This window comes from Notolabrus celidotus, chromosome 13 (genome assembly GCF_009762535.1).
Source record: "Notolabrus celidotus isolate fNotCel1 chromosome 13, fNotCel1.pri, whole genome shotgun sequence".
NCBI classification, from domain to species: Eukaryota; Metazoa; Chordata; class Actinopteri; order Labriformes; family Labridae; genus Notolabrus; species Notolabrus celidotus.
The window spans coordinates 8,520,169-8,534,093 of NC_048284.1; the positions used below are offsets into that span (position 1 = coordinate 8,520,169).

The window sequence follows — 13,925 nt, forward strand, 5'->3', positions numbered from 1 at the left end:
TATCATGTTGTACCTCTCTTTCTACTTCACTGTTTGTTTTGTAATACAAAGTTAAACTGATGAGATGTTGAGATTAGGTAGCCACAACTATAATTAAACACCACTCCTACTACCTGTGACCTAAATTCACCTGCAAGATCTCACAAAAGATTCTCAGAAAGACGAGAAACAGTCTCCTAATCCAACCAAGGATGTTTTCCTTCCATGACCCTTCTTCATATGACAAAATGTTCAGAGCTTTCAGAGCTGTGACTGTTGATTCTTATAGATCTGGAGGATTTCAGCAGAGCAGTTAGAGCCAAAAATCTTTGGTTATGTTCTGAGTTATAAAACTAAAACTGTGCTACATTTGAGCAGTCTGTGGCTGTTAAAAGTCATTCCAGAATTTGCTATTCCAATATTATGGAAAGTTCCCAAAAGAGTTATTTTTGTCCTTTTTTAATATTGACAATCTATTGTTTTATAGTTACATTTCTACAGTCTAAAAATTCCCAAGATTTTTGTTGCTTTAGTTTGAGGATGTCGTGCATTTTTGCAGGAAATAACTCTGAAGAAGAAGAAATAATTTCCTATTTTTCTCTAACTTATATTATCAGGAGGATTTAGAATCAGCCAGAAAAAAACAGATATGCAATTTTTTTTTTTAGTGGTAGTAGTTACTGTTAAACCCGTTTCCAGTCCTTCCTTAATCCTTTCAAATATAACATTTATACAATTGTATAGTGTGTCTTAAGTGTAAACCAATCATAAACAGTTAAAAAGATTTTCCAAACACCATCATTAAAAGTGCTCTACAAAGCTTTATTAACTTGATTTTTTACTGAAACCTTAAAGTTTCACTTTTATTTCAGAGAAAGAAAAGAAAATGCATCGCAAGCAAAATCTGAGCGGAACGTGAAGCTTGCCTCACATCACCGTCAACCTTTATTCAGGGAAACTCCTCCTAAACTCCAGCCCTCCTCTCTACCGAGGGTCGGCCCCTCAGTCCAGCTACAGGGGGGGGGGCTCGCCTGAATCAGACCTGACCGCTGTTTGCTGGTTCGAGTCCGTTCCCTGGAGTCGGCTGGTTCATGATTCACACGTTGACGTCACAAAGGAGGACTAACTAGGACTGATTGTCGGATGATCCGGAGGCGGCGGCAGCGGGGTCGGACGGTCTATCGCCGGCGGAGGCTCCGGGCTGCCTGTTGTCATCTGGGATGGGCAGCTGGTGGAAGTGCTGCAGGGCCTGAGCTACCTTCTCCGGACAGATGTTGTAAACTGGATGAGTCGGCGCCTGAAAGGAGAAAATGAACAATATGAGATATTTACTGTAGAGTAACATTTTATTTTTAACCTATTTCTGCTCCAGTTTTTGACCTGTAGTGAACCTGATTCAAGTGTACTCACGATATCACACTCTTACTGTCAGACTTGACACTTACAGAAGTGACTCAAATCTTGGTTTCTTTACAATAACACACCAAGAACAACTTTGCTCTACTGATAAAGAATCTAATTCTTTTAAGACTTGTGCACAGTTTTGAAATTTGAGAGAAGAAAAAGGAACAACACAAGAGCAACATAAAACAGCAACACACACCCACATCTCTCCCAACCCAACCACATCCTCACTCACCAGCCCCTGTACCTTCACATGCAAATGAACACAGTGCAAATACATTCAATAAATGTTTATGTACACAACCCATAATAATCTAACTACATGCATTTACATGTCCTTGCATAAACTATATAATAATATATGTAATGATGATATTAGGTTATATATATACATAGCACTGTCAATCTTTATGAAACATTACAAAACAGAGTTTAGCTGCAACAAACATTTATTGTGAGACTCCATCATCTCTCTCTCTCTCTCTCTCTCTCTTCATCTCTTTCTATCTCTCTTTCCAACCCAACACGGTCTCAGCAGATGTCTGTCTAACATGAGTCTGGTCCTGCTGGAGGTTTCTGCCTGTTAAAGGAAGTTTGTCCTTGCCGCTGTAACTTGCTAAATGCTGCAAAGTGCTCTGCTCATGGTAGATTAGCTTTGTAGTTATTTCATTCTATTTTACTTGATCTTTTTTTTATTTTTTTGTATTTATATCTTATTTTATTGTTTATAAGAGCTCTGAAATGCCTGAATTAAGTGCACAATAAATAAAGTATTTCTGATTCTGTTTCAGATGAGATCAGACTGAGTCCTGTCTGTAAGATGGGACTGGATCTTATCCCGTCTTCGTGTTGGGTCTTGACTGATTGATTGATCGAATTTAAGAAATTGCAATTATTTTTCTAGTCCAGATTATGTTTTAAGCCACGTTTTAGAAAGAAAACAGTACAAATGATCTGTATAAAACTCCTTAAATGTGTTTCTTTCCCTTGTTTCTAAACATCTTTGGGCTAAGGACCAAACACTACATTTCATGACATCATCTTGGGCTTAAGAAAAGCATTTAGTCGTATTTTTTACCAAGTTTTCTGACATATTTTGGACAAAATGAGTTGAAATAATGATGATCTTTGGTTGGAGCTGTAGAGTGGAAGCAGAAAACCTCACTTTTGTCATCAACAATTTTAAACTTCTGATGAACAAAAACATCCCCCAACATACAACTCCAACAACTCCTGAGAAATATTATGTAGCAACTCTGTAATAAATACCACCTCTGTGCTATTCTTCTGCATCCTGTCAACTTGAATTTGCTGTCTGGGAGAAAATGGTGTAATGCCATTTATTGCAGCCCAGCCTCAGCAGGCAGTCCTCTTATTTCAACATTAGTTGCCAATAATTTTTCCACACCAGTAACTTTGTAAACGGACGCCACAAGAAGATCTTTCTGGTTCCTTGACTGGACCTCACAGCTGGGACACTAGCTAGTCGCTCATTTGTGTGAATCTAAAATTCCAGATGTGAAGTGCAAACCTACATGCACAGAGAACTTACTGTAACCAGCTCTCAGTGCCAGTAAAGCAACAGGAAACAGAAAAAACTAAACCAAACCCAAAGCATGAGAAGGTGACATCTTCAAGTAAAAACCACATGCATGCTTAGTTTGCATGTTTCACTCTTCGCCCAACAGCCAGAGCAGCTTCTTCAGTATTCACCATCAGGAAACAAACCCTGAGTCAGAGCGTCAGAAAGGTGCTAAAACAGCAGCGTCACACTCTCCTCACTGTAAGAGCGGGCGATGCATCTCAATCGTATGCAAACAAGGCAACAGATAAATAATTCACCACATGGTGGAGAAGTGAAAGGGTTAAAGTGGATCAGAGGATAAATGAGCGAGTGATGAGACTTCTTCAGAAGGCATTCAGGGAGTTTAATGTTCTCTTTTCATCCTCGAGGACCTGCAGATTCAGATTAGAGCTGGAGACTGTCATTTCATCATTAAGTCATCAGAGCTGATCAAGTCTAATGACCGTGTGAGGAGTCTGAATGATGCTGATCTATTTTGGGTGATATCATAACAGACTTGAGGTTTCATTTAAAATTCAACAGACTGCATCTCTGTCAACTCTGCGGTGTAGCCTTTAATAGAGGTCTCGCAGCAGAGTCTAAAAGGCCATCGAGTCCTACCCAGGGTTACTTCCACCCTACAGTATATATCAGTGGAAAGGTGTGGCCAGACTTACTACTGCTGATATGAAAACAAAAGAATAGAAACAATGATTTCTGAACAAATGCTTCTGCCTGCCTGTGATTCTCATTTCTTTGAATTATATTTATTATCACAGGAGCCAAAAATCTAACCGATACGGGGCACTGAGTGCCTAGCGGTTTATTAACATCTTTTATCCTTGCGGTCAATTTGACCCCAGCATTTTAAACCTCCAGAAACTGATTGTTACCGAGGTTTGTTGACTACCTAAATAGCCCTTTAAATAAAATATATTTCAAGCATAAACACAATTTAAAGCATTTAGAAGGACTTTATTTGTAAAACAGAACATCAAACTGCTGCGAGTTTGTCATACTCTCGTCGGCCCTGCCTTGTTTCTATGTTATCAAAACGTATGACACAGGACACATCAATGAATGTCTTTGGAGACTTGGTGTGTTATAGTGACCTCAATATCATCCAAAACAACCGAAACAAATGTGTGTAAAATGTTAATATTTCTTATGTTTTACAGCTAAAACAGCCTGGGGTCAAATTGACCCCAAGGAACACTGATACGTTCATTTTTTTTTTTACAGGAAATTGGAACATATCAACATTTTCATTTCATGTTTTCCCAGTTGTCCCCATTCAATTAGGAAAAGTCATGAAATATGAAGCCAAAAAAAAAAGATGTGCCCACTGTACAGAGACTATAGTCCTTGTCCCAGCGGTTGCAGGTTTTGCTCTCAACCTTGACCATTTGCTGAATGTCTTCCCCTTCTCTCTACTCCCCACGTTTACTGTCTCTCTTCAGCTGTCCTATCAAACAATCACCCAGCTGAGAGACGATTGAAACCTTACAGCATCTACGTTGGACATTTTGGACACAAGTGGATTCCTGAGGTGTCTTATGATTCCTACACTCAAACATGATTTTTTACAATAAAGCTTTTTTGTGCAGATTAAAAAAAGAAACAAAACAAGATGATACAGGTTAATGTTTTAAACTGAGAGATGCTGATTGGCCAACTTTGTTACAGCTACAAGATAAGCTGCCTTTTGTTTCATTTTTAGGTGACGGACGAATCTTACTTCACTCAAATCAAAATACAGAATGCACATGTTTTACAAAATACCTAACATTGCTTTTTAAAATACTAAATCCTTCTTTTAACAGCTTCTATAAAGGAGTGTGCATGCTAGAACAAAGAAGAGTCATTGGGCTTCTGCTAATTTGATCAAAACTAATGCAAATTTGTGGAGCAAGTAAACCCAGCCTGACAGCATCCACTCTATGATCTCTGTGTTCTAATCCATAAGAGATTCAACATTACTCTTTCACTGTTCAATTTGACATAAACAGGAACTTAAAATATGATCTAGCTTAAAATAGTTTCAAGAATCTCATTAAAGTGAATCAATGGTTAAAAAAAGAAGAGGTGATTTAGCTGCAGAGAAATGAAGACAAGGTTTTTAAATGACTTAAACTACACCTATCTTCCTTTTATTTTGAAAATCCACAAGAATATGCACCCTTAACCCTTCAATGTGGACTCATTTTCTGTAGTAGTTATTAAGGGGCTGATTAGAAGTTATTATGACACCCAGCTTTAGTCAACTTATTTTAGGCACTTTTTATCCGCTAAAATAACCGTACCTAAAACATGAGCCCGGAATGTTTCCCCTCTCATTAACTCATTCTCACCAGTCTGTTCTCCTCCCTGCCGAGGATCATCTCATCATGGAGCTCCTGGTTCCCAAAGTGCTGCGCCACAGAGAGGCCGCTCAGGCAGTAACACGTGTGGTAGAAATCTCTGGACCTGCACACACCGACGCAACGATACCAGACATCAACGAAGAAACGACATGAAACATTAAAACTATGAGATCACACGGACTGTTTAGAGAGTGTGTGGGTTGCTGATGCCAGCTTTGTGTGTGTGTTGGTGTGTGTGTGTGTGTGTCCATATGGTGTGGGACTGACTTGCCAGGCTTATCCACGAGGCCCCCTGATGGGTTCTGACAGCAGAGGAGGATGTACTCCTGCAAGGCCTGCTGCTCGAACATCCACCGCTGCCGACTCAGCTCCGACTCTCCTGCACGGACACAGTTTAAAACACAAAACTCTCGTTAGATTCTAAAAAAGGAATACAAAAGATGTAACAACAGCAAAGTAAACGAGGCCAAACGTGGCATTAAAAGCACAAAATCAGGGTGAAAAAGAGAGTCATAAAAAAGCCATTTCCAGTTCACACATCCTGGTTGAACCTTGTTTGGGACAGCTTGTATTTACCTAAACAGGGTGCAGAGACAGTAGCTTTTATGCAGCTTAGGTTCTTTCTTTCTCAATTACTCATTGCATGATACCTTACTCTGTGCTGTGCTTGCAACAAGAGAGCTGTATTAACTATAAATAATAAGGGTGGGACAAAACATCAATACAGGAGTATATTGTTGCCCTAACATGTGCTGTACAAGTATCATATCACAAGCACCAAATATCAATATCTTCATTCAGTAATAAGGCGCTCTAATCTGACTCACGTCATCACTTAACCTTTTAGGGGCATTTTGTATTCCTCAGCTTATCACATATCCTGATCACTTGACTGTCTTTCAATTCATCAGTTATCACAAAGTCACTGTTTCAGGATATTATCGTTTCATTATCATCATGGGGAATGTGTCAGGCATCGTATTGTATACAGTTGTGTTCATAAGTTTACATACCCTGGCAGAATTCATGGTTTCTTGGGTAGTTCCTGCTGTCATTATAATATAAAAAGAGTAAACACAGTTGTTTGACAATAAATGGCTTCACCCAACCACTAACCATGAGTGAAAAAAAAGTTTTTCTCTTATCATTCATATTCTCTGAAAAATGGCAAACTCCGCCAGGGTATGTAAACTTATGAGCACAACTGTATATTATTCTATTGTATCCAAGTGGCAAACTCCAGTCTTAGAATCTGAACCCAGTGAGGAAGTGCTAAAAGCTGCAGTTCCTCAAGTGTCCACTTGAGGCTGGCTCCAGAAGTAACAGAAGCCACATACACTACCATACAAAAAAGGTGATCTTTAGGGTCTGGATAGCTCATTTCTCTATCTGCACACACTGTACGGAGGGTGATTGTTTTCATTACTCATTATTTTTTAAGATTTAAAGATTTAGAGTTTTGCATAATTAGGGGCCCAGCTGTATATATAGACAGGAAGGGCGCATTGTAGCTCTTAGCAAGGAGGCTAATGGCCTGCCTCAACACCACCTCTTTGAAATCATCAACTTTAAACTTTCTTTATACTGATAAAAAAGTGAAGAGTCCATCTTTACCACACTAATATAATTCAGTTTAGCCAACTTGTTTGATTAAACACTAAACAGAAAAGGGACCAGGGACTAAACACACCCAGGACACCACCTGTTTGACACTGTGCCCTCTGTATCTCCTGCTACAGACAATGAAAACCAGGACTAACAGGCTGAAAACAGTTTTTACCCAAAAGCAATAAGTGCACTTAACACTAAATAATGCAAATATAAATTTGAGACTGCGATCATTTGAATGACTGAATGTTGAATGCTGTGTGTGTTTCTGTTTTTATCAATTATTCATATTTGTCTACAGATTTTATTTGTCCTCCTTTTACTTTTTGCACTGATTAGTGAGTGGCATTTCAGTTTCGTTCTACCATGTACAATGGAAATAAAGATTTATTCCATTCTATTCTTTTCTAGTTCTCCATATTCTGAGGGCACTGTGTTTATAAAGAGATCTGACTGATCTGTTAAAAAGCTGCTGTGATTGGACTGTTTTTCCATCACACAACAACATATATTCTTGTTTTTTAACCAACGGAATTACAGAGTTTCTCAAAATCTTCTGTGGTCTATTTGACAGGAACTATTTTGTCCACATTGCAGCCTTGGTTACAGTACCTTCTTTGAACAGGGCTCTGTGGAGGAGAGGCAGGAGTCCAGCCTGCCAGAAAGAGTAGCAGCCGTCCACCAGCTTGTTACAGCGGCCCTGGAAGCCTCCTTCAAAACGCATTTGCCTGCTGACCACCCACCTCTGAGGAGGACACAACAAACACACACTTACGTAATTAAAAATAGCTGCAGCACAGTGAGGGTTGTTTAACAGAGAAGCTAACACTCTGAGCTGAAACTCCAGAGTGTCACAGCAGCAGAGGCAGAAGCAGGAAATGTAAACGCGTAGAAGAGATAAAGTAAAGTGGATCCTAAGATTTTTAATAAAAGGGGAAGGAGTTTGTGATATTTCTGCTGTGGAAACCGCTAACTGGTGCAGATCCAGTCTACTGGGCTTAGATTGATTAATTATGGAATATTGAGTTAATGCCAGCTGGGGTCTCCTCTGCCTGCTGAAGGATGGAGGGAGATTATTAGCTCTCAGTCAGAACTGAAGACGGATCTCAGGAGTGTTCATGAAGACGGAGAGGTTTGGAACCACGTGTGATTTTAAAAAAGAGGTCTTTTGAGTCTTAATAAGAAGAAACGACACCACAGCACAGATTTGGCTGTACAAACATTATCCTGACATACTTACACAAGACATAAAAGCTCCTCATTAAAGCTGCTCATCAGAAAGTGGACTGAGTATTCTTTTTAATGTCACTTCAATATTTTGTGCAATAAGTTTAGTATATTGTGATTCTATGTAAGTTTTTGAAATAGTGAATCGTGTTTGTAGCATTTGTTCATTATTTTGAGACATCTCATTATTCTAAAATACTGTATCCTTTTTTATGAAATCAGTGTAATATATTAATTAACTGTTTTAATATCTTTAAATGCTATGTCATTATTTCATGTTCATATGTCAGCATTTAGGGGTAATATGTCATGACTTTCAGATACTCGATTTTTTTGAGATATTACGTCAGTATTGTTACACTGACATTAGTTTATGCAACATGTAAAGATAATCTGAATGTATTTTAAAACACTGTTATTTTGGGTGATGCTTTTGGATGATGCTGTTTTTTTATAAGGCTTTTTAACCATTTCTTTTTAAGCCTGATATGCATAATTACCTTTCTTTACAAATTATTACCATTGCTTTAGCATCACTTTTATTTTTATTTTATGTTGTTTTATTTTTCTGGCATGCATCTGATTTTATTGCAATGACTGTATTTTTTTCTCTTATTTGTGTTTTTATTGTAATGATTTTATTTTATCTTTCTGGTATTTACTGTATCTGATTTTATTTTATTGATTTACTGTAATTATTGATTTTGTTTTTCTGGTATTTACTGTATCTGATTTTATTTGATTGATTTACTGTAATTATTGATTTTTTTTTCCTGGTATTCATCTAATTTTATTTTATTGCTTTTATGGTAATTTGTTTATTTTACTTTTATTCCTCTATCTTGTTTTAGCCTTTTTAGATTCTACCTATTACTGTTATTTTCTGTCTCTCTGTTCTATTGTAAAGCACTTTGTTCTGCATTCCCTAAATGTACGGAAGGTGATGTATAAATAAAGATGAGTTTAGTTGAGTATTTTGAGATAATATGTAGTATTTGGAATTATGTAAATATTTTGTTACACTTACTCATTATTCTCAGATATAATATCAGTATATTTAGAAACTGTGTCATTATGTGGAGAAACTGTGTCACCACTAAAGGGTGATGTGTTTTATATCTTGTTTAAATCATCATTTCGGTTACTATGACTATATTCTGAGATATGAGTCAGTATATTCTGAGATATGAGTCAGTACTCTGAGATACTGAATCAGTATTGTCTTCTGTAACATTTTGTTTCAATGTGTCAATATTATGAGATACAATGTTGGTATTCTGAGACTATCTCAAAGTTTTTAGATACCTCTTCACTATCTTTAGATAAACCTTAACAATCTGTTACACTGACATTATTTTGAGATATGTCAGTATTTAAAAAACTATCTCATTGTTTTGAGACACTAAGTCAAGTTGTGATAATACTACTTCCTTTTGAGTTACACTGTCATTTAAAGGAGATATTGTGTCCATATACTGGCTCACATGATACAATGTCTCTATTTTAAGACACTTTGTCAGCATTTTGAAATATGTTGTAATTTATCAGGACACTTTTACCTAATATTTCAAATAAAATAATTATAAAAGTGTAAGCATTTCAGACAATATGTCATAATTTCTTATGTCTGTATTTTCAGCTTTGTTGTTTTTTGAGAACCCTCATTATTTGCGACACTACTGTTTTTTTTTAAAAAGAGAGAAGTCATTATATCGCAAAAGTATGGCTCCTCATGTTGTGACTTTTCCCCATAAGTATTTGACATTGTGTGACTATCAATAAAGAGATTTGTCAGTTTTGTTTAATATGTAAATACTTTAGATATTTGAGGCTATCAATCTGTGATACCAGGTCATTATTTTTTGTTATTGATTAATGTCTTTTAAACACTAAATGATCCTGATGATGATCATTGGAATGTTTTTTTGATCATCACATTGACTTAAATGTGCTTCCCCAGCAGCTGGAGCAGCGTGCTCTCCTTACAAACACCAGTGCCTCAAGAGTCCATGTAAAACAAAGAAACACTTTTTAAAGATGCATATTTTATGTTCGGGGTTCACTCCGGCCTCTTGTCGGTGTAAAATATGCAAGAATTGTTATCTCTACAGTTGTAGAGAAACTTCTAACATGGGCAGCAGTAAAATGGTAATAACACAACGTTCAGGGTGTTTTTAAATGACGGAGCTTTCCCTTCATGAAGTCAGTATCTTAAAGGTGACATATCAAGCTTTTTTCATCAATATATATTGGTCTAAGAGGTCCCTAAAACATGTCTTTAAAGTTTATGCTAAAAAAACCACTTTGAAATCAGATTTTGGTCTGCCTGAAAAACCCTCTTCTTCAGTCCTCCTCAGAACACTCTGTTTTCCCTCTGACCACGCCCCCTCAGGAAGTGGATGTGCCTCGGCTGTCCAGCACGTTGATCTAATGTTTACATGTTGGCTGAATATACACGGCTGCTCAGAGATCACGTTACTTCAACCCTCTGAATCTGATCCAGAATCTGATCCTGACGGAGAGGCGCCTGTAGCAGGACCTTTCTGAACGATTGGTCACAGATTTAGTGTTTCTTGTTGTTTTATTTATCAGTATGTCGACGTGTGTCTTGGTACACAGCTACAGCTACAGCTACGAACATGTAGCTATGTGGCTATGCTAATTAGCGCTAGCACTTATCCATGACAAATAAAAATCATCCACCAGATCTTCAAATCTGCAGACGTTGGGAGTAAAACCGACCTCTGCCAGAAAGGCAGCGGGACCTTTTCTGAAGGATTGGTCACAGATTCTGTGTTTCTTGTTGTTTTATTTGTCAGTATGTAGACGTGTGTCTTGGTACACAGCTACAGCTACGACATGTAGCTATGTAGCTATGCTAACTAGCGCTAGCACTTATCCATGATAAATAAAAATCCACTAGATCTTCAAATCTGCAGACGTGGGGAGTTAAAACCAACCTTTGTGTTTATTAAGACAGCCTACAACTAGCATGCCTCCCTCCTAAGCTCCTTGTTACCACACATTTGTGCAGTCAATGAAAAACGGAGGGGGGATTCAGTATTATTTTATACAGTCTATGGACTCAACAAGCTCCGAGCTCTGACTCCGTGACAGACCGGATATTGTTGTTACGTAACAAAAACACGGAAGTCTGAAACGGCTCGTTTCACACACATTTACAGAAAGGTGTAGAAATCAAAACAGGGGCAGAATGGATTTTTTTCATTCTCGGGGGGTTTGTAGACATGCCAGGGACACATATTTCAGGTAGAGAACCATTAAAAAGTCCATTTTGCATATGTCACCTTTAATAGATTTCTGCGGGCGCTGCTTCTTTAAGTGGAGCTGTTACTGCACTTACACAACTGCATCCTGCTCCAAACCGTCATTGTGGGTTGTAAAAACACTCTTTTAAAAGGTGTGATTTTTCACTTGATTGTGTTCACGACAGAGAAAAATCACTGAGAAGAAAAAGGTTTCTTCTTTTTGCAGATTGTTAACTGCACTCCCTGAAAATGGAGCTTCAGCAACGCTGCATTAAAAATACAACAAGGCCACATTAGTCTGAGAGTTGCCTTCAACGTGAATCTGTTCTGGATGTGATTGAGAATGATTAATTCATTCTTTCAGAGATGAAACTGGGACTGTTTCACCAGAGTGACTCACCCTACATCACTGCATACAGGGAGAGTTCATTAAAGCAGCTTTTGTTCCCAACAAATCAAACACAGCTTCAGTTCAGAGGAACAACAAGGTTCTCAAGAATGAAATTAAATGAAAAAAGATCTGTATTCTGCAGCTGTGAATCCTTACATTGATTGATGTGTTCCTATTCTATAGAAAAGAGGTTTTTAAATTACTCTCCAGATTAGGTTAAGTATGACAATTTCCGCTTTTTATTAATATAACAGCGAAAGATTTGATCTATTACAGTCTCAGAAGCAAAGAAAAAGATGCATTCTCTTATTTTCCACTGCTTTCAATATCTTGTTTCGTACCACTAATAATCCAAAACCCACATATATTTAATCCAACTTGATAAAAGACTGAAAAATACAACAAGTCCTCTCATATTAGGAGCTGGAACATGCAAATATTTAGCACATCTCGGTGCTCAGAATGGATCTATCTATCTAATAGTGCCATCAATCATAGCTTATAGCAGCCAGAGTTATACTGAGGTGATGTTTTACAACAGGGGAGACACCTGGTGTCCGCTTACATCCTCCTGCTGTCACCTCCAGCTTCACTGCTGCTCAGGCCTTATCACCGACACAGAAATCCATATTCTGCAGGGGCCCGACAGCAACACATGACCCTTCAGGCGGCCTGCTCATTTAACCTTTAGCCTCAAGTTAATCACATTTTGACTCCTGAGCTGTGAGGCTGTGTACAGGAGGAGGGAAAGTTCTACAAGCCTGTTAGCATCAAGTTTTCTGTCCAGTCACATGCAAATCTGACTTTATAACCTCGCCTCACAGAATTTGAATGTATGCTGAATGCAAAGTGACAATGGGGCGGTAGTTACTGGGATAACTTTAACATCCTCAATGCTAAGTGAAGAGATTCCAAAGTTTGAATTTGTGCTAAGTTTTGTTGTGTTCCCCCTTCCAATTAGTGATGTTACAGGCAGGTGCACTGATAAAACCCAATCTTTCTTTTTTACAGATGACTTCAGGCATTGTTTACTTGAAAGCAGCCTCATTAAAAACAGAAAAGTCTTTTCCTATAAGGTTTAAAAAAAAAACGTTCACATAACATCGCAGAGGGGACTGAAAACGCTGGAATATGCATGCCATACCATAGACTGTATAAATATTGGATGCAGTATCCGTGATGTCACCTATGTGTTCCTGAAGCGCTGTTTTGAAGTCAATCGTCGGCGGGAGCCGTATTGGAAATGCTGAACACAACCTAACTGCTGTGGAGGAGTGTGAGGTAAAGAGGCGGGGTTTGAGCCTCCTAGCCAAGAGCTATGTGTTCCCGCCTGTCAATCAAGTCAGTCATGTCCTTATTTGGGCGAAACTCATAATCTTAATATCTTCTGAACCATTGCGTTAGAAAAAATTCACCCCCCGTACAGTGTGTGCCTATAGAGAAATTAGCTCTTCAGACTGAAGCCGTTTTTTGAACCAGGCTGTAAACATGTTTATTATTGCTGCAAATTTGCTTTTTGAATTTGTGTGTATGTGGTTTCAAGTGTTTCTGCAGCCAGCCTCAAGCGGACGATCGATGAACTGCAGTTTAAAACACTTCCGCACGGGCTTCATATTTTGAGACCCGAGGTTGCCGCTTGTGCCACACCAGCAGCCGATGGATGTGCTTCTGTTCATAAATGATACACCTCACAACTGCGCTTTTGGCGGTGCTCTCACAGTGAGTTGAGTAAAAACAAACAAGAGGACTGTAGCAAACGCAAGCTCGAAAGCTTAACACTTTGTCTAGAGATGCGTTAGATAAATTCAGTAGAGTTAGCATGTCCGCCGTTGTCGTTATTATCCTGCTACTCGCACATTGCTATCTGACTTGAAACGTAGTACTTACATGCAGCCGTGGCTTCCCCCACACACTTTTTTTTCCCCTTTCTTTTTTCTTGTTCTTTTTTGTGTGTTTGGTTAGGTTGTCTTTGTACCATTTGTAAAGCTCTGTTTCTTTTATGTTTTCAATGCTGTCACTATAAGGAAGTGTAAAACGGACATTGTCCACTACAGATGTGATTTATTTTCTATGAGCATAAGCTTCCCTTCTACAATTTCTGATTGTTTGCTTTATTATGT

At 38.2% G+C, this 13,925-nt stretch overlaps 1 protein-coding gene across 1 annotated transcript in view; it reads right to left on the reverse strand.

The window, feature by feature from the left end:
* Positions 1–780: 780 nt before the first annotated feature.
* fntb (farnesyltransferase, CAAX box, beta) overlaps positions 781–13,925 on the reverse strand; it is a 34,523-nt gene continuing 21,378 nt past the window's right edge. Inside the window, exons 9-12 of the mRNA XM_034699919.1 lie at positions 7,531–7,663; positions 5,578–5,689; positions 5,299–5,413; positions 781–1,276 (exon numbers count right to left, since the gene is read on the reverse strand). Coding sequence (XP_034555810.1) covers positions 1,106–1,276; positions 5,299–5,413; positions 5,578–5,689; positions 7,531–7,663 — 531 coding nt within the window. The 3' untranslated portion in view covers positions 781–1,105. The remainder of the gene's footprint in view (positions 1,277–5,298; positions 5,414–5,577; positions 5,690–7,530; positions 7,664–13,925) is intronic.